This window comes from Pleurodeles waltl, chromosome 6 (assembly GCF_031143425.1).
Source record: "Pleurodeles waltl isolate 20211129_DDA chromosome 6, aPleWal1.hap1.20221129, whole genome shotgun sequence".
Taxonomy (NCBI): Eukaryota; Metazoa; Chordata; class Amphibia; order Caudata; family Salamandridae; genus Pleurodeles; species Pleurodeles waltl.
In genome coordinates, this window is record NC_090445.1 from 1565986243 (window position 1) to 1566013228 (window position 26986).

Here is a 26986-nt window from a genome sequence, read left to right on the forward strand (position 1 = left end):
CACGTCTTGAAGTGTCACCATGTGAAAGTGATCTGATTTGATGTAAAGATTCAGTGTTCTGAGGTCTAATATGGGTCTCAGTGTTTTGTCCTTTTTTGGAATTAGGAAATACAGGGAGTAAACACCTGTTCCTCTTTGATGGTTGGGGACTAGTTCTATTGCTTCTTTTTGTAACAATGCTTGGACTTCTAGTTGTAACAGTTCTAAGTGTTGTTTGGACATATTGTGTGCTCTTGGAGGCACATCTGGTGGCAAATGTAGGAATTCTATGCAATAACCATGTTGGATAATGGCTAGGACCCACGCGTCCGTAGTTATGTGTTCCCAGTTGTGGTAATAATCTGTAAGTCTCCCCCCCACTGGTGTTGTGTGGTGGGGGTTTGCGACATTGAAGACACTGTTTGGTTTGTGGGGTTTTTGGGCTCTGGTATTTCCCTCTTGTTTTAGGGAACTGCCCACCCCTATATTGTCCTCGAAAACCTCCTCTCTGATACTGGCCCTGATATTTGGGTCTGACTTGTGAGGTGGAAGGCTCTGTGGTTTGGGCACAAAACCCCCCTCTAAAGTGCGGCTTCCTAAAAGTGCCTTTGCTCTGTGGGGAGTAGAGCACGCCCATGGCTTTGGCCGTGTCCGTGTCTTTTTTCAGTTTTTCTATTGCTGTATCCACCTCCGGCCCAAACAATTGTTGTTAGTTGAAAGGCATATACAGCACCGCCTGCTGGATTTCAGGCTTAAATCCAGAGGTTCGTAACCATGCGTGTCTACGAATGGTTACTGCCGTGTTCACTGTCCTTGCCGCCGTGTCTGCTGAGTCCATAGCCGACCTTATTTGGTTGTTCGAGATAGCTTGGCCCTCCTCAACAACCTGTTGGGCACGTTTGTGGAACTCTTTGGGAAGGTGTTGAATGAGATGTTGCATTTCATCCCAATGTGCCCTGTCGTATGGAGCCAGTAGAGCTTGGGAATTGGCAATCCACCATTGATTGGCTGCCTGTGCTGCCACCCTCTTGCCTGCTGCATCGAATTTCCAACTTTCATTGTCGGGCGGTGGTGCGTCCCCTGAGGTTTGGGAATTTGCCCTTTTCCGGGCTGCTCCCACTACCACCGAATCAGGAGTTAATTGTTGTGTGATATAAACAGGGTCAGTAGGGGAGGTTTATATTTCTTCTCCACCCTAGGCGTGATGGCTCTGCCTTTTACTGGGTCCTGAAACACTTGTTTGGCGTGTTTTAACATGCCTGGCAGCATTGGCAAGCTTTGGCATTGACTGTGAGTAGATGACAGGGTGTTGAACAAAAAGTCGTCCTCTATGGGCTCTGCATGCAATGCTACATTATGGAATGTAGCTGCCCTTGCAACCACCTGCATGTATGCAGTGCTGTCCTCAGGTGGTGACGCCCTTGCCGGGTAGCAATCAGGACTATTGTCTGAGACCGGTGCATCATGTAAATCCCACGCATCCAGGTCATCTTGGGACATCCCCGTGTGTGTCGGTGACTGCATCATTGGGGGTGTCGCTACCGGGGACAGATGTGGCGAATGTGATGGCGATTGCTGTGGCGAGAATTGTGGTGGTGTCTTTTCTTTAGCCACTTTAGCTTTTGGCTGCAGTTCCGTTTCTTGGAATGCCAGCTTGCGCTTCATCTTTATTAGAGGAAGAGTTCGTATTTTCCCTGTGTCTTTTTGTATATGCAACCTCCTCTGGGTATGGTCTGGCTTTCCCATGCCCAGTTCTTGTTCGAATCTGTGACCTTGTAATTGAGTTGAAATGCCTTGTTCCTCTGTATAGGAGCCTGGTTTCGGCTGCGAGGCCGCATGTTTCGGCACCAAAGTCTTTGACAGTCTTTTTCAGCTCCGAGGAAACCTTTTTGACTTACGGGGTGCCGAACTCTCGGTGTCGAGTTTGTTCGGAGCCGGTATCTCAACCAGAGTCGGATGTCTTCGGCTGCTGGGATGCCTTTTTTGGTGCCGATGTTTGGTCACCGTTTTTTCGGGTTAAGCCATGGCCTGTTGGCGGTGGCATCCCCTTGGCCTTCATTATTTTGGAGAGAGTTTTTGCCGGGGCAGGTTTACTCACGGTTTGCTGCGTCTTCGGCTGCTCACTCTCGGACTCGTCCGAGTCTGAATCTCAAATGGAGAATCTCTCCTCTTCGTCGACGTCGATGTGCCCGGCCGGTGTCGACGCCATCTGGAGTCTTCGAGCTCTTCGATCTCGCAGTGTTTTCTTGGACCGAAATGCCCGATAGGCCTCGCAAGTATCCTCTTTGTGTTCGAGGGACAAACACAGATTACAGACCAAGTGTTGGTCTGTATAAGGATACTTTGCGTAGCAGTTGGGGCAGAAGCAGAAGGGGGTCCAGTCCATGAGGTTTGAAGATGGACGCCGTCGGGCCGACCAGGTCCCGCTGAGGAGTGGAAGCCCCGAAGGGCAGCCGGAGCTCTTCTTTCTTCGGTGTCGATGTGCTAGCACTAACCCGGTAACGAGCGCAAACAATACCGTCAGAGTTTCCGATGGTTAACTATTTTTCCGAACCGAAATACGGAGCGAAGAGGAACACGTCCGAACCCGATGGCGGAAAGAAAACAAACAATCTAAGATGGAGTCGACGCCCATGCGCAATGGAGCCGAAAGGGAGGAGTCCTCGGTCTCGTGACTCGAAAAGACTTCTTCGAAGAAAAACAACTTGTAACACTCTGAGCTCAACACATATATATATATATATATATATATACACACACACACACACACACACACACACAAAATGGCAAATAACAGTAACAAATAAAATATTAAACACTGTGCAGATTACGCAAAATATATTTTCATTTTTACCTTGAATTTCTGTATCTGTGCTTTGTGTGTAGCATCTCTTGCTTTCGTCAACAATGCATTTAAGCCATCTATTTCCTGACTGAAATCTTCATTCTACAAGATTACAAAACATGTAAACAGAAACCTGAGTACCAACATGATGATCTCTTTCGATGTGGACTGCACTTATCTAAAAAATTTCTTATTCTGCAAACAAAGAAATATGTTTACTGAGATTAGCAATTATAAGTTAGCCATCAAAAGCACCATACACACTCGCCTCGTATGCTGAAATCCAAACTGACCAAAGGGAAAAAAGGAGGAGAAGTGGCGGTAAAACCGCCACTTGGCCGGCGGAAAATAAATCGAATTATGACCATGGCGGTTACCACTCCGACCGCCAGGGCGGTGACGACCGCTGGGCTTGAGACTTCAGTCTCCAGCCCGGCGGCCGTCACCAGACCGCCGGCGGTATCTGGACCCTGCAGACCGCCATGGATTTCAGGTTGTTTGGAACTGCCACGAAATCCATGGCGGTAGGCACTATCAGTGCCAGGGAATTCCTTCCCTTGCACTGATAGGGGTCTCCCCCACCATGAGTCCTCCCAAACACCCCCTACCCTGTGCCAACCCCCCCCCAAAAGTGGCAGGACCCTCCTCCCCACCTCCACCCCCAACATGCAATAAATAGACCGCCGAGGTCAAAATGAGGGCCTAAGTGCCTTTGCTGGTTACAAAATAGATGATTTGGGGACTCCCAATACAAGCCCACATCACATCACATACACACATTAGGCACATCAATTCATTTTCTAAGCCTACAAAGATAGTATTGTTTCATATGGAACAAGGAAAGGCAGCAAAACAAACAGTTAAATGCGCTGAATGTCTAAGAGAAGAGTAATACTAACTATGTGTAGGAACTTGGCTCTGTATATATTATTTCAAAGTAAGAAATAGTGTGCACAGAGTCCAAGGGTTCCACTTAGAGGTAAGATAGTGGCAAAAAGAGATCATTCTAATGCTCTATTTTGTGGTAGTATGGTCGAGCAGTAGGCTTATCAGAGGGTAGTGTTTAGCATTTGTTGTACACACACAAGCAATAAATGAGGAACACACACTCAAAGACTTAATCCAGGCCAATAGGTTTATATATTGAAAAATATCCTATCTTAGTTTATTTTAAGAACCACAGGTTCAAGATTTACAAGTAATACTTTAAATGTAAGGTACTTCACTTAGATACTTTAGGAACTTTGAATAAAAGCAATATCATATACAGTCTTTGTAAAAATGGCAATAAGCTATTTTCAAAGTGGACACAGTGCAAAAATCAACAGTTCCTTGGGGAGGTAAGTTACCACACCAGCAGCTCAGGGCCGGTCAGGTGCAGAGGTCAAAGAGGTGCCCAAAACACATAGGCTTCAATGGAGAACAGGGGTGCCCCGGTTCAAGTCTGCCAGCCGTGAAGTACCCGTGTCCTCGGGAAGCAGACCAGGGGGGTTTTGTAGGGCACTGGGGGCACAGAAAGTACACCCTCAGCGGCACAGGGGCGGCCAGACGCAGTGTGCAAACAGGCGTCGGGTTTTAGATGGAAAGTAATGGAGGGACCCGGGGGTCACTTCAACGATGCAGGCAGGCACGGGGGGCTCCTCGGGGTAGCCGCCACCTGGGCTAGGCAGAGGGTCGCTCCTGCACTTTGGTTTTTGGAGTTTGGTTCCTTCAGATCCTGGGGGCTGCAGGTGCAGTGTTGGTTCCAGGCATCAGGTCCCATGTTACAGGCGGTCAGGGGAAGCCTCTGGATTCGCTCTGCAGGCGTCGCTGTGGGGGCTCAGTGGGGTCGTCTCTGGTTACTCACAGGCTCGCAATCGCCGGGGAGTCCTCCCTGAGGTGTTTGTTTTCTGCAGGTCGAGTCGGGGGCATCGGGTGCAGAGTGGAAAGTCTCACACTTTCGGCGGGAAACGTGAAGTCTTTAAAGTTGCTTCTCTGTTGCAAAGAAGTTGCAGGATTTTGAACCGAGCCGCTGTTCACGTGAGTTTCTTGGTCCTTGGGTGCAGGGCAGTCCTCTGAGGCTTCAGATGTCGCTGGTCCCTGTTGGATGCGTAGCTGTTGCAGTTTTCTTTGAAGTTGGGAGAAAGGCCGGTAGGGCTGGGGCCAAAGCAGTTGTCGTCCCAGTGTTCTCTGCAGGGCTTCAGGTCAGCAGTCCTTCTTGTTAAGGTTGCAGGAATCTAGTTTTCTAGGTTCTGGGGAGCCCCTAAATACTGAATTTAGGGGTGTGTTTAGGTCTGGGAGGGCAGTAGCCAATGACTAATGTCCTGGAGGGTGGCTACACCCTTTTTGTGCCACCTCCCTGTGGGGAGGGGTACACATCCCTAATCCTATTGGGGGAATCCTCCAAACTCAGGATGGAGGATTTCTCAAGGCAGGGGTCACGTCAGCTCAGGACACCTTAGGGGCTGTCCTGACTGGTGGGTGACTCCTCCTTATTTTTCTCATTATCTCCTCCAGCCTTGCCGCCAAAAGTGGTGGCAGTGGCCGGAGTGGCAGCACCACCAGGTGTTACAGTTCCTGCAGGGGGAGGTGAGAAGCACCTCCACCCAGTACAGGCTTTGTTTCTGGCCATAGAGTGACAAAGGCACTCTCCCCATGTGGCCAGCAACATGCCTGGTGTGTGGCAGGCTGGCAGAACTGGTCAGCCTACACTGGAAGGCGGGTATGTTTTCAGGAGGCATCTCTAAGATGTATTTTACAATAAATTGTACACTGGCATAAGTGTGCATTTATTGTGCTGAGAAGTTTGATACCAAACTTCCCCGTTTTCAGTGTAGCCATTATGGAACTGTGGAGTTTGTGTTTGACAAACTCCCAGACCATATACTCTTATGGCTACCCTGCACTTACAATGTCTAAGGTTTTGCTTAGCCACTGTAGGGGCATAGTGCTCATACACATATGCCCTCACCTGTGGTATAGTGCACCCTGCCTTAGGGCTGCAAGGCCTGCTAGAGGGGTGATTTACCTATGCCACAGGCAGTGTGAGGTTGGCATGGCACTCTCAGGGGAGTGCCATGTCGACTTAGTCATTTTCTCCCCACCAGCACACACAAGCTGTGACGCAGTGTGCTTGTACTGAGTGAGGGGTCCCTAGGACGGCATAAGACATGCTGCAGCCCTTAGAGACCTTCCCTGGCATCAGGGCCCTTAGTACCAGGGGTACCAGTTACAAGGGACTTACCTGGGTGCCAGGGTTGTGCCAATTGTGGAGACAAAAGTGCAGTTTAGGGAAAGAACACTGGTGCTGGGGCCTGGTTAGCAGGGTCCCAAGCACACTTTCAAATCATAACTTAGCATCAGCAAAGGCAAAAAAAGTCAGGCGGTAACCATGCCAAGGAGGCATTTCCTTACACTATGGTTACTTTTACTCTTAGTCCCAGTGTTTCTCAATTTACAATCAAGTGCACTGGCAAGACTCAAAGAGGTTTATGAAAACTGGACACCAAAGTTGAGCAGAGCTTGTTTCTGCGCATGTGTAGTATTCAGGTACGATCCTCTGCTCACACAACTGAGCATTAAAGAGCCAATGATAGACTCTTTTTGATAGCCAATTAGTAGTTGGGTTGGAGCCTCCAAGTACAGGTGATGGCCAAGGCGGAGGAGCAATTGAATCACCAGAAAGGTGTCACCCACCTCTTTCATTTTCCCAACTAATGAGCTGACTCCCCACCAAATACATATGGAAAATGTTACTTACCCAGTAGACATCTGTTTGTGGCATGTAGTGCTGTAGAGTCACATGCTATGCTCTACATACTCCTGCCGTTTAGTGTTGGGTTCGGAGTGCTACAACTTGTTTTTCTTTGAGCCGTTTTGATCAAGTCACAGGATAAAGTGGCTCCCCTTTCTCGGTGATACTGTGCATGGGCACTGAGCCCTTTGTTAGAGTGTTTTCCCACAGGCGGGTGAGAGAGAGAGAGTAATAGAAGTACAGACAGAAAAAATGTCTCTGCAAGTGTATTTACAAATATACAATTGTGAGGTAATTGAAAACATTCACAGGATTCTAAGGAGGAGGGTGGGTGCATGCGAATCTACAGCACTACATGCCACAAACAGATGTCTAGTGGGTAAGTAACATTTTCTGTTTGATGGCAAGTATGACTGTAGATACACATGCTCTTCATAGACTATAAAGCAGTCCCTCCATAAAGCGGTGGCTAGCCAGTGGGAGTTGCAGTTGCCTGAAAAAGTGTTCTTACGACAGCATGTCCTACATTAGCTTGCTGACGAGCTAGTACATCTACACAGTAATGCTTTGTGAATGTACGTGCTGTAGACCAAGTTGCTGTTTTACACGTCAGCTAACAGAAATGTTTCCAAAAACACCATTACGGCACCTTTTTTCCATTATGAAATGTGCCCGTGGCTTTAGAGGTAATTCTCTGTTTGCTTTAGCATAACAAGTCCATATGCATTTAACAATCCACCTAGCAATTCTATTCTTTGAGATTGCATAACCCTTGTGTGGTACCGAAAAAGCTACAAAAAGCTATTTGGTTTTTCTAAATTCTTTAGTTCTGTCAATTTAACACGAGTGCCCTTTTCACATCTAAAGAGTGAAGTGCTCTTTCTGCCACTGAGTCAGGCTATGGAAGGAAAACTGGCAACTTAATGGTTTGATTGATATGGAATTAAGAAACCACCTAAAGTAGGAACCTAGGGTTTGTCGGAAGGGCTACCTTGTCTTGTTTATTTTAAAGAAAAGTTCTTCTGATGTTAAAGCTTTAAGCTCATTTACACGTCAGAGAGAAGTAATACCAATTAAAAATGCCACTTTCCAAGATAGGAACTGAATAGGATACGAATGAAGTGGCTCAAAAGGTAGCCCCATGTGCACAATTTTAAGGTTCCAGGACTGCACCGGAGGTAGCCTATGTGGGATTACTCTTTTAAAGCCTTCAATGGAGGTTTAATTATTAGTATTATGAATAAAGAAGAATGTAAGATGTAAATGGATAGAAGTGTAAACTGAGTTTGATTACTGTAAGTGAATTAAGTAGCAAATAATTTCTTGGACAGAAGGTTTAATGGGTCAGTTTGCTTGGATTGACAGTAAAAAACTAAAAGTTTCCGTTTTGCTGAGTAACAGGCTCTATATGAGGGTCTACAAGCTTCCTTAAGAATGTCGATGCATTCAGTAGGTAATTCAAGGTAACCAAACTCAATGACTTCAGGAGCCATATCGCAAGGTTGAGTGATTTGGGATCTGGATGTCTAATCTGTCCTTCTTGCTATGTGAAAAGGTCCTGTCTGTTGGGGGGTTTCTCATGTGGAACTTGAGAGGTCCAGAAGTGTAGTGAACCATGGCTGGTGGGAGCTACTAGTATCATGGCTAGTGAGATCTGTCTGAGTTTCCAAATCAGGAATGGAATATGAGAGAGAGGTGGAAAAGCGTAGACAAATAACCATGATCAATTCATCCATTTAGCACTAACCTTAGATAGAGGGTGAAGCTGTCTGGAACGCGAAGCTTAGGCATTTTGGGCCTTCTTCTGTTGCAAAAAGGTCTATTTGCGGCTGTCCCCACTTTTGGAAGTACTTTTGAAGTACTTGTGGGTGGAGTTCCAATTCGTGAACTTGTTGAGGTATCCTGCTGAGCAGGTCTGCAAAGTCGTTGCCCATCCCTGGGAGATATTCTGCCACTAAGTGAATGTGCTGGTGAAGTGCCTACTACCATATTGTCTGAGCAAGTTGCAGGAACTGAGATAACCATGTCCCCCACTGTTTTTGTAGATAATAAAATGTTGTCACTGTGTCCGTCCTGGCTAAGACAAGTTTGTGCAACAGGTGAGAAAGGAAAGATTTCAGAGCTGGAAAAACACTGCCTGAAGCTCTAGGTAACTGATGTGCATGGATTGCTGATTGAGATCCCAGAGGCCTTGCACTGTAATGTTTTGAAGATGCACACCCCAGACTCTTAGGGATGCATTTGTGGTTAGATTGATTTGAGGCACAGGGTCTCGAAAAGGCCACCCTTCTAATAGGTTGGTGGAGTTCCACAATTGCAGAGATCAGTGAGTATGGCGGTCTTAACAACTCTCGATCTTCAAGGTGACCCTGTGAATGCGACCAATGCTGAGATAGGCATTGCTGTAGTGGACGCATGTGATGCCTGGTTTGTGGTACAATGGCAACAAAGGATGCCATCAGGATGACATCTTCCCCAAGAAACGCATAACAGTCCTGACTATGTGAGTGTGATTCTCCTGAAACTGTGGAAGAAGTTGCTGGAAACTTTGCATACGGGCTGGATTTGGGTATGCTATCCCCTGCTTCACATTGAGTACGGCCCCTGGACATGGGTGGACCTGAAGTGGTTGCAAGTGGGATTTGAGAAAACTGATGGTGAACCCATATTTGTGAAGAAGATTCACCATGGTTTGAGTATGGGCCTGACACAAGTGTAACATGATGGCTTCGATCAGCCAGTTGTCCAGGTAAGGAAATACATGTATTTGTTGTCTTCTGAGATGTGCTGCAATGAGGGCTAGGTTCTTGGTAAATGCCACCAGTGCGTTTTTTAATCAAATAGGGAGCACCTTCAATTGATAATGTTTTCCTGCCACTACAAGCCTTAGGTATTTGTGGTTTCCATGGTGGATGGGTATGTGAAAGTAGGGGGTCATTTAAATGTAGAGCTGTCATGAAGTCTTCTAATTGTAGAAACTGAATGACATCCTAAAGAGTGACCATATAGAAGTGTTCTGATAGAATGTAGTGGGCTAAGGGTCGCAGATCCAGTAAAGGTCTTATAGTATAGGGAATATACATCTGTCCCTTGGTACTGTAAGGGTAATTCTTCTATGGCACTTTTGAGAATAAGAGATTGTACCCCCTCTTTTAGAAGAGCGAGATAATTATAAAATAATCTGTCTGTGCGAGGTGGAATACTTAGATGTGAGCTCCAGACAGTAACCATATTGGATAGGACCCAAAGGTCTGTTGTTATATCTGCCCATTCTTTGAAATACTGTTGAAGGAAGCCCCCCCTCTGGGAATGGTGTGGGGTTTGGGGAGGTGCAAATAGAGTTTTCCCAATATTGGTAATCCTCAGGAGGTGGTGTTTTAGCTCCTGCCTTTGCTATTATTGCCGCTGTATGATCCTCTGAATGAGCCTTGTGAATAATAGGTTGCAGCACATTTAGTCTGTGTGGTGGAGGTCTCAGAGGTAGCTGCTGATCTATATCCTCCTCTATATGTTGGGTGGCGAAAATAGCCCTGATGTGCTTGGGACTTAAGTGCCCCAATAACCTTTGCGGTTTCTGTATCCTTTTTTACTAACTTGATGACTGAAAAGGTGCTCCCTATTGAACAGCATGTTAAGTACTGTTTGCTGGATTTCTGGCTTGAATTCAGAGCTCCGAAGCCATGCATGCCTTCTTAATAGGACACTGGTGTTAACCCTCACTTGCTGCTGTATCCGCGGCGTCTAGTGCACGCCGGATCGAGTTGCTGGCAATTGTTTGTCCTTCAGATACAATCTGCTGTTTTCTTTTCCGGTGCACATCTAGGAGATATTGAAGGAGCTCCTCCATTTCATCCCAGTGAGCCCAGTCATATCTTGCCAGTAAGGCCTGTGAATTAGCACTGTGCCAATAATTGACAGCTTGCACACCCTGTCTCTTGCCAGCTGCATCAAGTTTCCTGCTCTCCTTATCAAGTGGAGGAGAGTCACCACTTGCCTGACTGTTGCCGGACTGTTGGCTCTTTTTCTGGCAGTGATAGCAACTATAGAATTTGGTGGTGCTTGGGAATTCATAAAGAAGGGATCCAAAATGGGCCGGCTTGTATTTTTTGCCCACCCTTAATAATTCTTGAGCGGACAGGCTCTTTAAAGATGTCAACTGCGTGACGAGGCATCCCTGTTAACATTGGGAGATAATGGATGTCTGCGTGTGGGGGTGAGAGTCTTGAATAAAAAGTCCTGCTCTACAGGATCTTTGTGTAATTGGACATTGTGATATTCAGCAGCTCTAGCAATAACCTGCTGGTAGCCAGTTGTGTCTTCAGAGGGTGAATGACGTACAGGATATAGATCCGAATCTGGAGATATAGTTCAATCTGGGTCATATGAGTGCCAAAGGTCTTGGTCTTGTAGTGTGTCTCAAATATTCCCCATGAAATAGTGGTGATCCCTGAAGGGTAAGATATCCTGTAGTAGGAGGAAGAGATGGGGCTGAGAAGAAGCGGGGAGAGGAGGTGGTGAAGAAGTTGGTTCAGGAGGAGGAAGAGGCTTGGTTACTGAAGTGCTGGCCTTGTCCTTTTGAACTTTCTTCTGAGGAGGTGAGGTGTCAATGGCCTCTTGGAAAGTTATTTTCCTTTTGAGGATTAAAGGAAGGGGAGCCACAATGCGTCCTGTACCTTCCTGTACGTGTATTCTAAACGGCTTAGCGCCTACTGTCTCTAAAATTGACTCAATTGGAGATGGTGTTGCTGAGGAATGGCTCGAGTCCATCAGCTCCAAGGGAGTATCCTGATTTTTCTGTACCGAATGCTTTGAGATCTGCACCTTTTTCGGTGGCGAACCTGAAGTTCCGCTGCTCCGGGTTGGTGCGACACGGTCAGTGCCGAGTGTTTGGTTACAGACTTTTGGGCCAGAATGTTCGAGGGCGAGGCCGAAGGCCTTGTAGCGTCCTTTGTGGTTTTCAGTGCAGAGTTGAGAGGCAGGGAACCGGAAGTAATTTTCCATGACTGACCATGGCCTGATATCAGTGGTGGCACATTGACCTCATGGTGGGCTTTTTTCAGAGCTTTTGTGGGGGTAGAAGGGTTTTATCTACTCACAGTGTGTGCTGGAGTCACATCCTAACTCCCGATGTCAGACTGGATGTTGTAGTCCAAACCCTGTATAGAGTAGGTCTCCTCGAGTTCGGCTCCTCCTGATGCTGTTCCTCACCAAAGAGATCTGGGGTGTCTTCCAGAGATTTCTGTGCCATCACTAGCCTAAGCGCTCTCCGGTTCGGAAGAGTTTTGTTCCATCTGAGCGATCAGCACACTTCACAGGCAGTCTTGTGGTGATTCGGCAAAAGGCATACCTGGTGGTGATCGGTGTGTGAAAACTTCAAATGGCACAGAGGACAAAATCCAAATAGTGTCCGTTCCATCAGTTTTTTATCTTTCGATGCCAGTAGGAAGAAGGATCAAAGTCGTATGGAGGTAGGCCTTGTTCAGATAGGCCAGTGTCTGGGCGTGGCTGCCCGCCCTGAATGGCACGCGGTTGTTACTCAATTTGATGAGGTGAACCGGATTGTAAGTATGAAGAAACATGATCAAAACAACAATACCGACGAATGGAAAGCAGACGGAAGGAAAGTCTCTGCACGTAGCAAGTCAAAGAAGGAGACCTGAAAACACATTCAAATGAGATGGCAAAGAGAAAACAATCTAACAATGGACTTAATGCCCATGCACAGTTTCACGAGAAGGAGGAGCCACTGTATCCCGTGACTCGAAAATACGTCTAGAAGAAAAACAAGTTGTACCACCTTGAACTCAACACTAGATGGCAAGAGCATGCAGATAATGTGAATCTACCGTCACAAATGCCATCGAACATGTATTAATTAAAAAGATAAAAAGGAAAAAAAGACAATGTCTTTACCTAGGTGTTTGGGTTGGCTGCAATTTTTCTTTTTGCATTGACAAACTGCTCCACAGATCTGTAGACCTATTGGTTGTTTGCCAGGAATGTTATCATGTCTGTCTCCATAACAGAATCAAGAAGGTTGTGGACATACGGCAGTAATTCATCAAGAAAAGGTATTGAACGGAGAGCTGAGGAGTTAGTGCCAGAAAAGCGATTGGGTCAGCGGTCAAGCCAATGGCAGATAAGAAAGAGATCCTACTTTCCTTAAAGAGGAAAAGTGAAATAGTGTGGCTATGGTATGTTAACACATGGCTATGAAAGGGGGAGTCAAAGGAGCAGCCTACTATTGAACCAACCAACCTTCATCTCAACGGAAAGCTCCCCTGATGACCAGATCCAAGCCATCTTGCCAACAGTTCTCTGAATAAATTACAGACTCATTCAAAGCTCATATACACTGCTAAAGTCCGTCAATGCCAGTGTCAATGGGGACTGGAGGTGGTGTCTAAGAATCAATGGCAAGGGACAAGACCCACTGAGGCTGTCCACAGTGTCACAAACAGGATGGAGACCAAATCAAAAGTTCTATCTGTAGCTTATCATGAGCAGTGGTGGCAGCCTGGGTGTTGGACAGTCTTGATGCAAAAGGTAGAAGCAGGTAGGTCTAAGCTAACTGCATCAAAGATACCCAGTCCTTTCCTGAAACCAGCAAGAGGCAGTTTAGTTGAGTTAATGTCCATTAAATGCCCTGTGATACATGCAAGACCACAATTCTTCATCTGCAAGGCCAGGGCAGCACACTGTGGTAGTAGCACCCCTTCATTCCTCAAGACCCTATTCATGATGGGTCATTCTTTCTTTACCTGTCAAGTCACCAAAACCATAAAATGGTGATAAGTGTTTCCTAGTGCACTTCTATAACTTACCATCAACCAACACCTGGAAGTCTGTTGGTGCACTGGAACCAAACATGCTTTACCATCAAAGAAGTTCGCACTGCAGTTCAACAAATGATTAAAAGGCAGCAGAACTGCTACAAGTGAAAATACAAGGACCTGACCCCAACAACTACAGACAATGGCGTTCATCACAAACAGGATACCATCTTCATTAATGTTACTGTTTGAAGCCTTCTTGATGTTACAGCGATAAAGCAGCACAATAAACAAGCATTGGTGAAGCCAACAGGTCTCGCCTATGCCAAAGCTATTGGCTTTGGCGATGTGATTTAACATTCAAGTTCACCAGCGTCGCTGCTGTTCAGCATGGCTAAAAGTTAGTGGTATAGAGGAGAGTGGTGTGGAGTGTTGTAAAATGGAATGGTGAAAAGTGGAGTAGAGTGGCAGTGTGTGTCATGTATTGGAGTAGCATAGTGTGGAGTCACAGTAGAGTGGACTGGTATAGAGAACATTGGTGTAGAGTGTTGCAGAGTATAGTGGCACTGAGTGTACTGGCATTGAATTCAGAGGCATACAATGCAGCCCCATAGAACACAGTGGATTATACTAGATTGGTGCATAGTAGAGTGTAGTGGTGCAGCGTGGAGGGGTGCAGAGTAGAGGGGTGCAGAGTGGAGTGGCGTAGAGTGATGCAGAGGGCAGTGGTGCAGAGTTGAGTGATGCACAGAGTAGTGTAGTAGAGTGGCAGAGTCAGGAGTAGAGCAAGTGGCATAGAGTCTAGTGGCTTAGAGTGCAGAGTAGAGTTGAGTGGCATAAAGAGCAGTGATGTAGAGTGGTGCAGAGTAGAGTAGCATAGAGTGGCGCAGAGTACAGTGCCATCGAGTGCAGTGGCACAGAACGGAGTAGTGCAGAGCAGAGTGGAGTAGTGCAGAGTAGAGTTCAGTGGTGCAGAGTGCAGTGATGTAGAGTGGCATAGAATGCAGTGGGGTAGAGTGTAGATGCAGAGAGTACAGTTGTGTAGAGTGCATTGGGTAGAGTGCAGTAGTTAAGAGTAGAGAGGCAAAGAGTCCAGTGGTTTAGAGTGGAGTGGTGCAGAGTGGAGTAGAGTGGCATAGAGTTGAGTGGCATAGAGTTGAGTGGGGCAGAGTGGAGTAGAATGGCGCAGAGTAGATTGTTACAAAGTAGAGTGAAGTGGCGTGGATCGGTGCAGGGTAGAGTGCAGTTCTGCAGAGTGGCATAGAGTATAATGGCGTAAAGTGGGGTAGAGTGCAGTGGTGCCGAGTAGAATGAAGTGGCATACAGTGCATTGGAATAGAGTGTACTGGCATAGAGTGCATTGTTGCAGAGTGGCGTAGAGTGGAGCTGTGCAGAGTAGACTGGTGCGGCGCAGAGTGCAGTGGTGCAGAATAGCGAAGAGTGCATTACATAGAGTAGAGTGGTACAGAGTAGAGAGGCATAGTGTGAAGTGGCATAGAGTGAAGTGGCATAGAGTGAAGTGGCGAAGAGTGGTGCAGAGTGTAATGGCATGGAGTGGTGTAAAGTGGAGTGATGTAGAGTGGTGTGGAGTGATGGAAAGTGGAATGGAGTGGCACAGAGAGTAGTATTCATGGTGTGGTAGCACACTGCCATTACAGAACACATTTTCAGTTGAAATGACCATTACATTTGCAAAGGCATACAGTTTTACTAATAAAACTATATCGTGCACAGACGAAAATGTGTGGAAATTGAATTCACCTAGTTTAATGATTCATTTTGATGATTTTAAAATATTTGTTTCCAACACACTTCAAAACAATATGGGGCGGTTTCCGCATACAGACATACCGGACACAGAGCACTACCGAGCATTCAAGCATAGTAGGGGAGCAACTCCCAATGGATCTCAAATACACAATAATTGGGATCCCCAATGATGTAGCTCGCCCGTGCCAAACTAACCTTCAGTGCACTGGGCGAGATATTGGGGCGTAGTGGAGACGCCCTGCCTGCCGGAGTGGCGTTGTGGGATGGACCTCTATAGGGCGGAGGAAAAGGTGACATACTGTAGTAGGGGGTGCCCATGTAAATTCCACAAACTTTGGGGCTGGTGGAGGGCATACAAAGGACTGGACGGAATGGGTGAAGGTACTGCCCTCTCCACAGGCAATGGATAAGATGGAAGCCACATGGCCTAAGACTACGATGCTGGTTGCTTCCAATATGAGTATACCATCTGTTCCTGTGGTGGCACTGACTATAATGGTGTTAAGCGAACTGTTTAATTCGCTGTATGACTACACTTGCATATAGGTGATGCAGGACATCTGTAATAAGCACAAGTTGCACTTTTTTTTTTTTGTTCTTTTCATTTAAAACCAATAAAAATGTATTTAAAAAAATAAAAAATATTCTTCATTTGTGCGTTCATAATTCTGCTTTATTGTGAGATACTTACACAGTTCATTTAAATGTTGTCCTGTAAAACTCTTTCCTACCCCCTAGCATAAAGCAAGATTGTGAGATAAATCCTATCACTTTGAAGTCAGAGAAAGAAAAGTAAACAGGTGCCTGACATTTGACCTTGGTCTTTGAGTGCACACCAAATGTGACGAGATAAGAACAAGATTTAAAGGCCTGTTAAAAGAAAGCAAGTTCTTGGAAGAATACAGAAATCACAGTGTAGGCAACATGAGGGACAAACTGACCTGGGGAGTATAAAACAAATAAAGCCAGCAAATGGAAAGCCAAAAAGTGTAAGTTACACATCACAAACCAAAAGGTAATCCACGAGTGACACACTTTACTAGGCTAACTTTCTGAAAGTCCCCAAGATATCTTTAGCTGCTACCTAAAAATGACATGGCTTGCAAAGCAAGGTAAGCAATGTAAAAGGTATGGTGGGATCTCAGGACAAAGGGACTTTCTTTGAGTTTGGCTTTTGGGAATACTCCAGCACAAATGTGGCAGATGTCACATCTGTAGGTTAAGTGCATTATAGCCTACGGCACTTGTAACAGTCCAATGGGATATCTATCACATTTTGACACTGTACCCCATCCGCCAAACTCTAATTAAAGCCTTAAGTGTAATATGTAAGAAGAAAGATATTTAACACTGCACACTGTTTTCATGAGGCTGAGACAGTAAATGTAAACTATGCACATTTACACAGATCAATTACTGGTACTCTTGACAAACTAATGTCCTTGAAATTACTGTTGCTGAAATCAAGACCTTCAGCACCCTGGTTTACTGAAACCTTTAAGGAAAGGAAATTGAATTGTAGGAAGCTGGAAAGGTAGTGGCACAGATCGTATTTAGTTAAAGATAAGCCACAACTAAAGATGGTAATAAATGACTATAAAGGATATTAGGAGAGCTAAAGAAAGTTATATATAAGAAAACCATCACCAAAGTAATAAAAAGATCTAAGGAGGTATTTCACGTAGTGAAAGGGTTTCTCTCACAGGCTTCTTAAAACAAACAATTGAACCATCACAAAAACTGTGAAATTTTTTCCAACTTCGTTCATAATAAAAATAGATTGGATTATAAATTAGATAAAAATAGACAGCTAGTCTGAACAGAGAAAGGACCCTCAGAACGAAGGTATACCAATGAGTTAGACCCCAACATTTAGTTCAGAACCCTAGCCTTGACAATCTCTTCCAGCTCCTGAAAGATCCAATTCCCACCAGAACCTGGAAGGATAGGGCAACTGAACTCTACCCAGATTTACTAAAAATGTGCAGCCAATCCCTAGCTACAGGAATGATACTGTCTGGAAGAAGGCGCTAGTTACACCCCTACTGAAAAAAACCTCAGGTCAACCTCAAAGGCTCCAGTAACTATCGCCCTATCTCTCGGCTTCCGTACCCGCTAAAGATTCCTTCACAAGCTTTTTGGAACATAATGATTTATTAGAACCAGAGCAAATGGGCTTTCACAGAGTTAGTAAAGACGATGGATGAATGGAGGATGAGGGTTGACGGTGGACAGGTAGTAGTTTTGATCTTATTAGATTTATCAACTGCTTTTGACACCGTCGACCATAGAATCTTACCCAGCAGATTAAAGGAGATAGGGGTAGAGGGCACCTTCCTGAATTGGATCGATTCCTATCTATTTGGGACATCTCAAACAATATCTCCCCCCACATTTAAGTCTGAGCTCAAATATATCTTACATGGGGTACCACAAGGATCAGCTTTGAGACCCATTCTTTTTAAAGTTTATCTTCATTCACTGATGACTATGATTAAATCTTTTGCAATGTAATTTATAAACCATGCAGATGATGGCCAATTTATACAGTCCTTGAATGATAATGTGCGGCTCAGCTAGAAAAAAATCACGCCTGATTAACTGAGATGGCTAACTGGCTCAGCAGGTATACACTTACATTTAACAGAAGTAAGACTGAATTTATGTGCTGTTACCCCGGCAAAGTACTGTATCAAATTCTGAGCAAATGTCGGCCTTAGACAAATGAGACACACTTAATAACAGCCCAGTCAGTTTAAAATTTGGAAGTCCAGATTGACGAGAAGCTCTCTATGGAATCTCATGTCAATAAAAACCTGTAGCTACTTGTCATGGACTTTTGAGGAATCTGATAAAAATTGTCCTTCTACTTCCACAGCCAGCCAGAAAACTGGTAGTGCAGTGTACAGTATAAAGCAGAATCAATTAGTGTAACTCCTGTGCTAGGAGCTCCAGATTACCTGTTTAAAAGACTCTACGGGATACAAGTGATGGTGGCTAAATTAGCATTGAATAAATCAATATTTGGTTCTGCATCAGGTACCTTAAAAGAGCTCCACTGATCATCTGTTAAGAAAAGATGTATCTTTAAGGCCATTTGTATAGTTCACAAAGCCTTAAACGGAACTGGACCTGGGCTATTACAAAATAAATTCTGCCACTATAAGCCCCTAAGGCTCCCTAAGATAGTCATCGTATGCATCCTGGTTTAAAAAGACAAGACTTAGTGGGAGATCTTTTCAAATCATGGCAGTGCAATTTTGGAACAAGCTGCCAGATTCCCTGAGAGGAAGTGGAAATTTGCTGAGTGTTAGGAAAAATCCGATGAAGTGGCTTTTCCCTAAATAGACAAGGTTGATGTCATAGGGACATAATGCCCTTTGGGTGAACGTTGCACTTTATAAATTAATAATAATAATAAACTGCACAGATTGGACCTACAAATGCAACTGTTCTTTTTTAGTGGGTGGCATGTTCTCTACCACAGTTTTCCTTTCTTCAAAACAGTTTCTGGACAGTAAATGCACAGATGTACACTAAATGCATGGTATACGTTGTGGGAAAACCAAAGTACTCCATCGAGTAGTACATACAAAGCTCATAGCTTCTTAAAGTGCATTATTGCATAGATATTTTCTGCCGCCCACAGCCATACCTCTTTTTCTTTTGTCTTTAAAGCCAAAGTTAGTCCTTGAATAGTTTTATCTCGTTTAAAACCATTCTTTTTTTCAACATCAAGTTCCTGTGCTTTGGTTTTCAGTTCAATCTGAAGAGCCTAAAATGAAAATAACCAACAAAAAAAATCAACTTTCCAAAAGCACTGGAAAACAAGGAGCAAGGGAATAATACTTAATAACTGGCATGTAACAAGTGTTAGACAATAAAGATGGCACTTGGAGCATTTCATCAAGAGGCAACCTTTATTCAAACCATTAAAGCACAACCTTTGTTTTGCCCATAATTTTCTAACTATAGGACAAATCTAATTATTTTATAGCATAAGAGGAACTTGTCCAAGTGATAATATTCCAACAAGCACCTAAAACCAATAGACCTGGGTTTAATGTTACAAACACAAGCATCCAGAAATAATGTTTTCCATGCAAGAACACATTAAAGCCAGGGTTTGGTAGTGATGGTGGAAGTAGTGGTGGTAGCCAGGGGTGTCGCACACAGTTTGGGAACCACTGGCTGTAGTTTTGTGTCCGAACTGGAAATAGCTCAGTGGGTCCCAAACTGTCTGCGGCACCCCTGGCTAGTTTTAAGGGTGGAACAGGGAGCCGCGGCTGCCAGTTTGGGAACCACTGGGTGGATGTAAAAAAAAAGTCCCTCATGTGCCACGGTGCAAGCACTCTGAGCTGGAATGATACACAAATAGCCAACAGAATAAGTGAGAAGTACTGCGGTGGGGTGAGATGTGACTGACAATGACTCCAGATAATGGATTAAAGCGGGAGATTCAAATAAGCCAATGGTTGAAGGGGATGAACCTTAATCCCCACCTATTGATATTGTAAACAATAGATCGTGAAAACAGCTGCCCCTGCCAGCCCAGACCTATTTACACAACTGTCATGAAATAGGTTCTGTACTGAGAGAAAATTTCAAACAGAACAGTGGCTCAGAAACCTGGGAAAGAGACAGCATCAGTCACATGGCAAGTCACTTCCTGCCAAGCAGTGCTAAAAGGGCTGAAGTCACCACTCATGAACGGGGAATTACTAAAAAAAAAAACGTTTGTGTACAAGAAAAGTATCCACCCATGACTGTATAATCTGGGAGTTGTGGGTTCTCTCCGGGACTGGATCTGACGGTTGTATTTCACTGAATGAGGCCTTAGTTTGACTTTTATGAAAGAGGATTAGTGCAGTTAATGGACGTGAAGAACACAATTGCTCTCATGTGCCAGTAGGTGGTGCTGACACTCTGCAGCAGAAGTGATATCACAAAACTGTTAACAGGAGCTACCCCTGCAAGCGGACATCAGTTTTTTTTTGTAAACTCCTTTACGAACTTTGACATCATTTGACCATGACTGACTGTAATCATGACAGCGTGTAAAACCTAACTTTTTAGCAACCTATAAACCACTTCAGACAGCACAGAGGAGGGACAGCAGTGACAGTGAGAAATCTGTGACTGGATAGGGCATTCACCAAAAATAAGTAACTTGATCTTCTGATGGATACTTCTAACCAAAAATGTACCTGGTGAATAGACCACAAAAAAGTACTCCCACCAAAAGGGGAAAGGTCTTAATAGTGGACTTACTGCAAGAAGTCCTGCAGGACTAAGCAGGCAAGATGGCCCTCCCTGCAGACTGAGTGTTGAGATAGTAATACCCAGGGAAGGCGTGGTGACGCAGCCACGTAGCAGCCCGGAAAATATCCAACACCAGAATACTCCTAACCATTAACTCTTGTGGAATGAGCGCAGAGGCCTTCAGAAGGTTCTTTCTTGTTCAAACTATTTTTATGTTTCTGGACCACCCTTTTGTTATTAGGATCAGACAATCAAACAAAAAGCTAGTCATCCACCCAGTACTCGATCTACGTAAAAACTAAGGACTCTCTTTGGCTCCAAATGATGAAGCCTCTCCCCCCTCCTCACTGGGGTGTGGTGGAGAGGAAAAGGTGTGAAGCATGATGGGCTGTCCCAAATGGAGTAGTAATACCATTTTATGTAGTAAAAAATGCCAGAGTCCGAAGCACCAATGTGTCAGGGAAGAAGGTGGTATATGGACGATGGACTGACAGCACCTCCAGCTCATTGACAAAACAGGCAGAACTAATCACAATGAAGTAAACAGTCTTAATTTTCATCAACCTTAGGAAACAGTTGTGCATAGTCTCAAAAGGCGTGCACATCAAGAATGTGAGGGCCAAATTAGGGTCCCACTGTATCATGATAAAGGCGAAGGAGAACATATACAGGGAGTGCAGAATTATTAGGCAAGTTGTATTTTTGAGGATTAATTTTATTATTGAACAACAACCATGTTCTCAATGAACCCAAAAAACTCATTAATATCAAAACTGAATATTTTTGGAAGTAGTTTTTAGTTTGTTTTTAGTTTTAGCTATGTTAGGGGGATATCTGTGTGTGCAGGTGACTATCACTGTGCATAATTATTAGGCAACTTAACAAAAAAAAATATATACCCATTTCAATTATTTATTATTACCAGTGAAACCAATATAACATCTCAACATTCACAAATATACATTTCTGACATTCAAAAACAAAACAAAAACAAATCAGTGACCAATATAGCCACCTTTCTTTGCAAGGACACTCAAAAGCCTGCCATCCATGGATTCTGTCAGTGTTTTGATCTGTTCACCATCAACATTGCGTGCAGCAGCAACCACAGCCTCCCAGACACTGTTCAGAGAGGTGTACTGTTTTCCCTCCTTGTAAATCTCACATTTGATGATGGACCACAGGTTCTCAATGGGGTTCAGATCAGGTGAACAAGGAGGCCATGTCATTAGATTTCCTTCTTTTATACCCTTTCTTGCCAGCCACGCTGTGGAGTACTTGGACGCGTGTGATGGAGCATTGTCCTGCATGAAAATCATGTTTTTCTTGAAGGATGCAGACTTCTTCCTGTACCACTGCTTGAAGAAGGTGTCTTCCAGGAACTGGCAGTAGGACTGGGAGTTGAGCTTGACTCCATCCTCAACCCGAAAAGGCCCCACAAGCTCATCTTTGATGATACCAGCCCAAATCAGTACTCCACCTCCACCTTGCTGGCGTCTGAGTCGGACTGGAGCTCTCTGCCCTTTACCAATCCAGCCACGGGCCCATCCATCTGGCCCATCAAGACTCACTCTCATTTCATCAGTCCATAAAACCTTAGAAAAATCAGTCTTGAGATATTTCTTGGCCCTGTCTTGACGTTTCAGCTTGTGTGTCTTGTTCAGTGGTGGTCGTCTTTCAGCCTTTCTTACCTTGGCCATGTCTCTGAGTATTGCACACCTTGTGCTTTTGGGCACTCAAGTGATGTTGCAGCTCTGAAATATGGCCAAACTGGTGGCAAGTGGCATTGTGGCAGCTGAACGCTTGACTTTTCTCAGTTCATGGGCAGTTATTTTGCGCCTTGGTTTTTCCACACGCTTCTTGCGACCCTGTTGACTATTTTGAATGAAACGCTTGATTGTTCGATGATCACGCTTCAGAAGCTTTGCAATTTTAAGAGTGCTGCATCCCTCTGCAAGATATCTCACTATTTTTGACTTTTCTGAGCCTGTCAAGTCCTTCTTTTGACCCATTTTGCCAAAGGAAAGGAAGTTGCCTAATAATTATGCACACCTGATATAGGGTGTTGATGTCATTAGACCACACCCCTTCTCATTACAGAGATGCACATCACCTAATATGCTTAATTGGTAGTAGGCTTTCGAGCCTATACAGCTTGGAGTAAGACAACATGCATAAAGAGGATGATGTGGTCAAAATACTCATTTGCCTAATAATTCTGCACTCCCTGTATAGGAGCCCTTTCAAAAAAATATATCACAATCTGTGTTCGACATGTCAGCCTTAGGGTGGCCCTCTCCCAAACGTCTCGCCTCGTATTATGATGCTTTTTTTTTGCTGGCCTTAGGACTCTGAGCACTTTACCACAGCTGACCAGTGCTAAACTGCATGTGCTCTCTCCCCAAAACAATGTTTGACTGGTACATCCAAAACTGGCATATTTAATTTACTTATAAGTCTCTTAGTAAAGTGCAATACAAGTGCCCAGGAATTGTAAAGTAAGTGATACAAGTGGGACTGCAGCACTGCTTGTGCCACCCACTCAAGTAGCCCTTAAACATGTCTTAGGCCTGTCACTGCAGAGCCTGTATGCGCAGTTTACGCTGTCATGTCAACGTGGCATTTAAAACCTCTCACCAAGCCTTAAACTCCCCTTCTATTACATATAACTCACCCCCAAGGAAGGCCCCAGGTACCCCATAGGGCAAAGTGCTATGTAAATAAAAGGCGGGACATATACCTTTAGGTTCTACATGTCCTGGTAGTGAAAAACTCCACAATTTGTTTTAAATTTGTTTTAGCCTGGGTGACAGCTGGACATTGTGCATTCCCTCTAGACAGCCCCACACAGAGAGTTTTGATGCGACTGATGGGCCATCCACATCCTGATGGGCTATCCTTGGCAGGATGTGAGGGAGAAGCGGACACTTACACCTGAATAAGAAGTGTCCTTCCCCAAACTAAGGGCTGCATAACACCCTGTAGTGAGTCTGGAGCCAGGGCAGGAAGAAAGGGCCTCATTGCACACTTTTTTGAAGTCACCCCCACATTAAAGGCACAACTGGGGATAAGTACTGAACCTCTGACCCTACCAACTCAGGACGCTACTAGACCTGTGAAGAACTCTGCCAGGTGAAAGGACTGCTATGCTGCTACAAGGACCGCCACGTTGCACTGCTGCTTTGGAAGAACTGCTTTTCTGCTGTGCTGCCCATCTGCCCTCTGCCCTGCTGAGGAAGGACTAGACCCAGCCCAGTTGAACCCAGAGTGACCCCAAGGGCATGTTGGCTTTCCCCCTGTTCTAACTCTCAGGGACATCAAATTCTTCTAATCTTGGAACAGCACCTGGACTTTGCTTGCTGAAAGTCGTGACCCTGCCAAGGTGTGGCAATCCAGTCCTGGGCTCTTGGAAGTGGGTATAAACTGCTGCAACTGCCAGAACCTACCCATTGATGCCATGGCGCATCTCCATCGACGTCAAGGACATCGCATTGCTGTCGATGCATCAACACTGCTGCAAGGATCAGGAGCACTGCATTGCCGACTGTGCGACGCATCGTCTCCATTCGAGATGCATCTCCGACTCTGGACAGCTTGGAGCCGACGCATCACCTACATTTTCAGAATCAATGCCAACCCATCGCCTCCCCTTGCTCCTCACATCTTGTTCTCAACATCGACGCAACTCTGAACCAATGTACTGTTTCAGTGGACCATGGCTGGTCCCTGTACCTGACCCGCACTCTATTGTGATAGGCCTGACTTTACAGATTTAACCGAATCTAGCACGTCTAGATACCCTGGTCGGCGCTTTATATTTCTAAGCACTACAACTAAGCTTATACTTTAAAAATGTATATCTCAACTTCTCTGCTTATTTAATTGTTGTCATTTTGGTGTTGTTTTATTAAAAAATATATAATCTATTTTTCTGATCTGGTGCGCAGTCTTTTTGTAATGTTTTCACTGCATTACTGATTGAAGTGTTACACAAATTATTTAGACATTGCTTCTTAAGCTACACCTGCCTGCTGTGTGCCAAGCTACCAGAGGGCGAGCACAGGTTAATATATGGTGTGTATCTGATTTGTCCTAAATAGAATTGTTGTTTCTGTTTGGACAGGGTGCATACCTCTGCCAACAAGAAACCCAATTCCTAACAATCAGCGACTTAAACAACAAGTGTTAGTCAAGCAAATGTAGAAAGCTAGAAAAGGCTCACCGTTAACTGTGCCCTACATCAAAGTCTTGTCAGGCCAGTGATAAACATCAGGTGGTTTGTCCAGAAGAGGATCAACCTGTCTTCAGACCATGCCACAAACTTTGCTAAACAACAGAAATACGTTGATTTGGTAAAGTGAGGCTGAGCCACCATGATAATGTCTGCCACTTCAGTAGTTAAGTCAAAACTAGCTCAGTTGGTTTTGTCTAAATATCCACATACAGATGTGTAGTCTTGGACGGTTGGGTCACAATTCAGCCGTGTTGCTGAGTCAGGAGACAGATGAGGACACTTGCTCAGACTCTGTTTACCACACTCTCCTGCACAATCCAGAGCTATCAGGATAAGTTGAGCTCTTATTCCTCCTGACCCTCTTCATAATTTGTGGCAGAAGCAGCACTAGCGGAAAAGCATACGGGAGACCGCAGTCCTACTACAGGTGGAATGTGTCTCTCCTTGAGGCAGAAACTTCAACCAGCAGTGGGCTTGACAATGCGCATTCTGGGCATTCGGAAAAAGATGCTCCACAAAATAACTTATAATTAATTGTAATTGAGAAGTGAGATAGGTCTATTTGACTCACACAGCTTAGGGTTTTCACCAGAATTAAGGTGACCACCGCCTCTCCACCATGAATGCGTGAGAGATGCTCCATTACCTAATAGTTCCCCAAACACTGGGTCAAGAAAGGGTTATTTCCTCACCTATGGCCAAGTAAAACTAATTTGGGAGTCCATCCGGGCTTGCCGCTTTCCCTCTCTTATCGGACTTAACTGCCTTTTTCATCTGTTCCATTTCTATGTCTTGTTCTATGTCTTGTTCTATGTCTTGTTCTATGTCTTGTTCTATGTCTTGTTCTATGTCTTGTTCTATGTCTTGTTCTATGTCTTGTTCTATGTCTTGTTCTAACTGGTCTCTGTGATTATCCAACAATTCATTAAGCAATAACCCTGGTAGCCAGTTCACCACTTCTTTTTCGGATACCACTACATTATCTGAATACAGCTCTGTAAAGAATTTAAGAAAAGCAGCTTCGATGTTATGGAGTTTGATTCTGGCTCCTGCTGCGACAGGGGCTGCTCCCCCTTAACACATTACAGGTCAGATGGTTTGGTTCCTCCGCCATTTGTAATCTTTGTCATAACAGCGCACAAGATTTGAAACATGTTGTTTTAATTTGTCCAGCCTTTTTGCCCTATTGTCGTTTCACTTTTTCCTTTAGTACTGCCTCTGAGTTATTACCAGCCCTCCTTATTCCTCCAAATGATCTGTTTTGTGTTAGAGTTTTTAATTATTTTAAGAGTTTCTTAACATTGTATTAATTTAATCATTTGTTTAGGAAAGTTTAACCTTTTTACCTCTTCTATGGTTTTTATAATATGTATTATCTTATGTGGACCTCCTGTGGAGTTCTGTAACATAATAAAAATAATAAAACTTATGGAGTTTGAGGAGACGTACCCAGGTGTCTCATCCTTTATCTCCTGAACCAAGTTTCTAGTCTGATCTGACTGTCCATGCCAGCAATTTCCCTGCCTTTCAAAATAGGCCAGCTTACTTGCCCCCATCTTGCCTAGAAGCGAGCCTCTAGCACCAAAGTAACTTGTCCCTTTTTTGTTAATATTTCATTCTCAACCATTCCACTCTTCTGCTGACAACTGCTGGTCTAAGAGTCATTTTTCTAACTTGGCCAAGGTGTCCTCTACGATCTCCACTTCTCTGTTATACTGCTTAACCTTCCAGGTGGAAATACTGATCAGTCTTCTTCTCATATACGCCTTAAGGAATCTAACATTCAGACTCAGGGAAATCCTCAGCCTCCTCTTTTAAGCAGCCCACTACTTCTGAATCCAACAATAGAGTCCTCTCCAGTGTTCTGCTCTGTAGAAAGTACCAAGTCTAAAACAATTAAAGCATGGTCCGACAGGCGTACAGTAACATGCTTCAATGAGTTAATCTCCTCACAGATGGCTCGATCCACTAGAAAAAAAGTCTATTCTCTGGAAATGGAGTTCCATATGTTTCATAATGTTTTAGGTACATCTAGCTTGTAATCCATAACTGTATTGAAATCCCCAGCCATAATCACTGGCTTGACGAAAGATAGTATTTTCTGAAACACTGCTTTAAGTTGATCAGTGTCCTCCACACTGGGTCCCTAATAACCCACCAACATGAATCTTTTACTATGAGATTGGATATTAGTGATAGCCATCTACCACTCCGATCCACCTCACTCCAGATAATGGTAACCTCTAGGTCCTGTTTTATCAATATTGCTACCCCCTCACATTACAGGTCCGATCAGAACACATAATGTCTCAAACCCATTTTCGTTTATAAAAAGATCTAGGCATTTCTTCTTAATGAGATGGGTTTCCTGCAGTATGATAATTTGAGTG

At 44.5% G+C, this 26986-nt stretch overlaps 1 protein-coding gene across 1 annotated transcript in view; it reads right to left on the reverse strand.

The window, feature by feature from the left end:
• CDK5RAP2 (CDK5 regulatory subunit associated protein 2) overlaps positions 1-26986 on the reverse strand; it is a 687227-nt gene that overhangs the window by 529789 nt on the left and 130452 nt on the right. The window contains exons 9-10 of the mRNA XM_069241280.1: positions 18756-18875; positions 2834-2926 (exon numbers count right to left, since the gene is read on the reverse strand). Coding sequence (XP_069097381.1) covers positions 2834-2926; positions 18756-18875 — 213 coding nt within the window. The remainder of the gene's footprint in view (positions 1-2833; positions 2927-18755; positions 18876-26986) is intronic.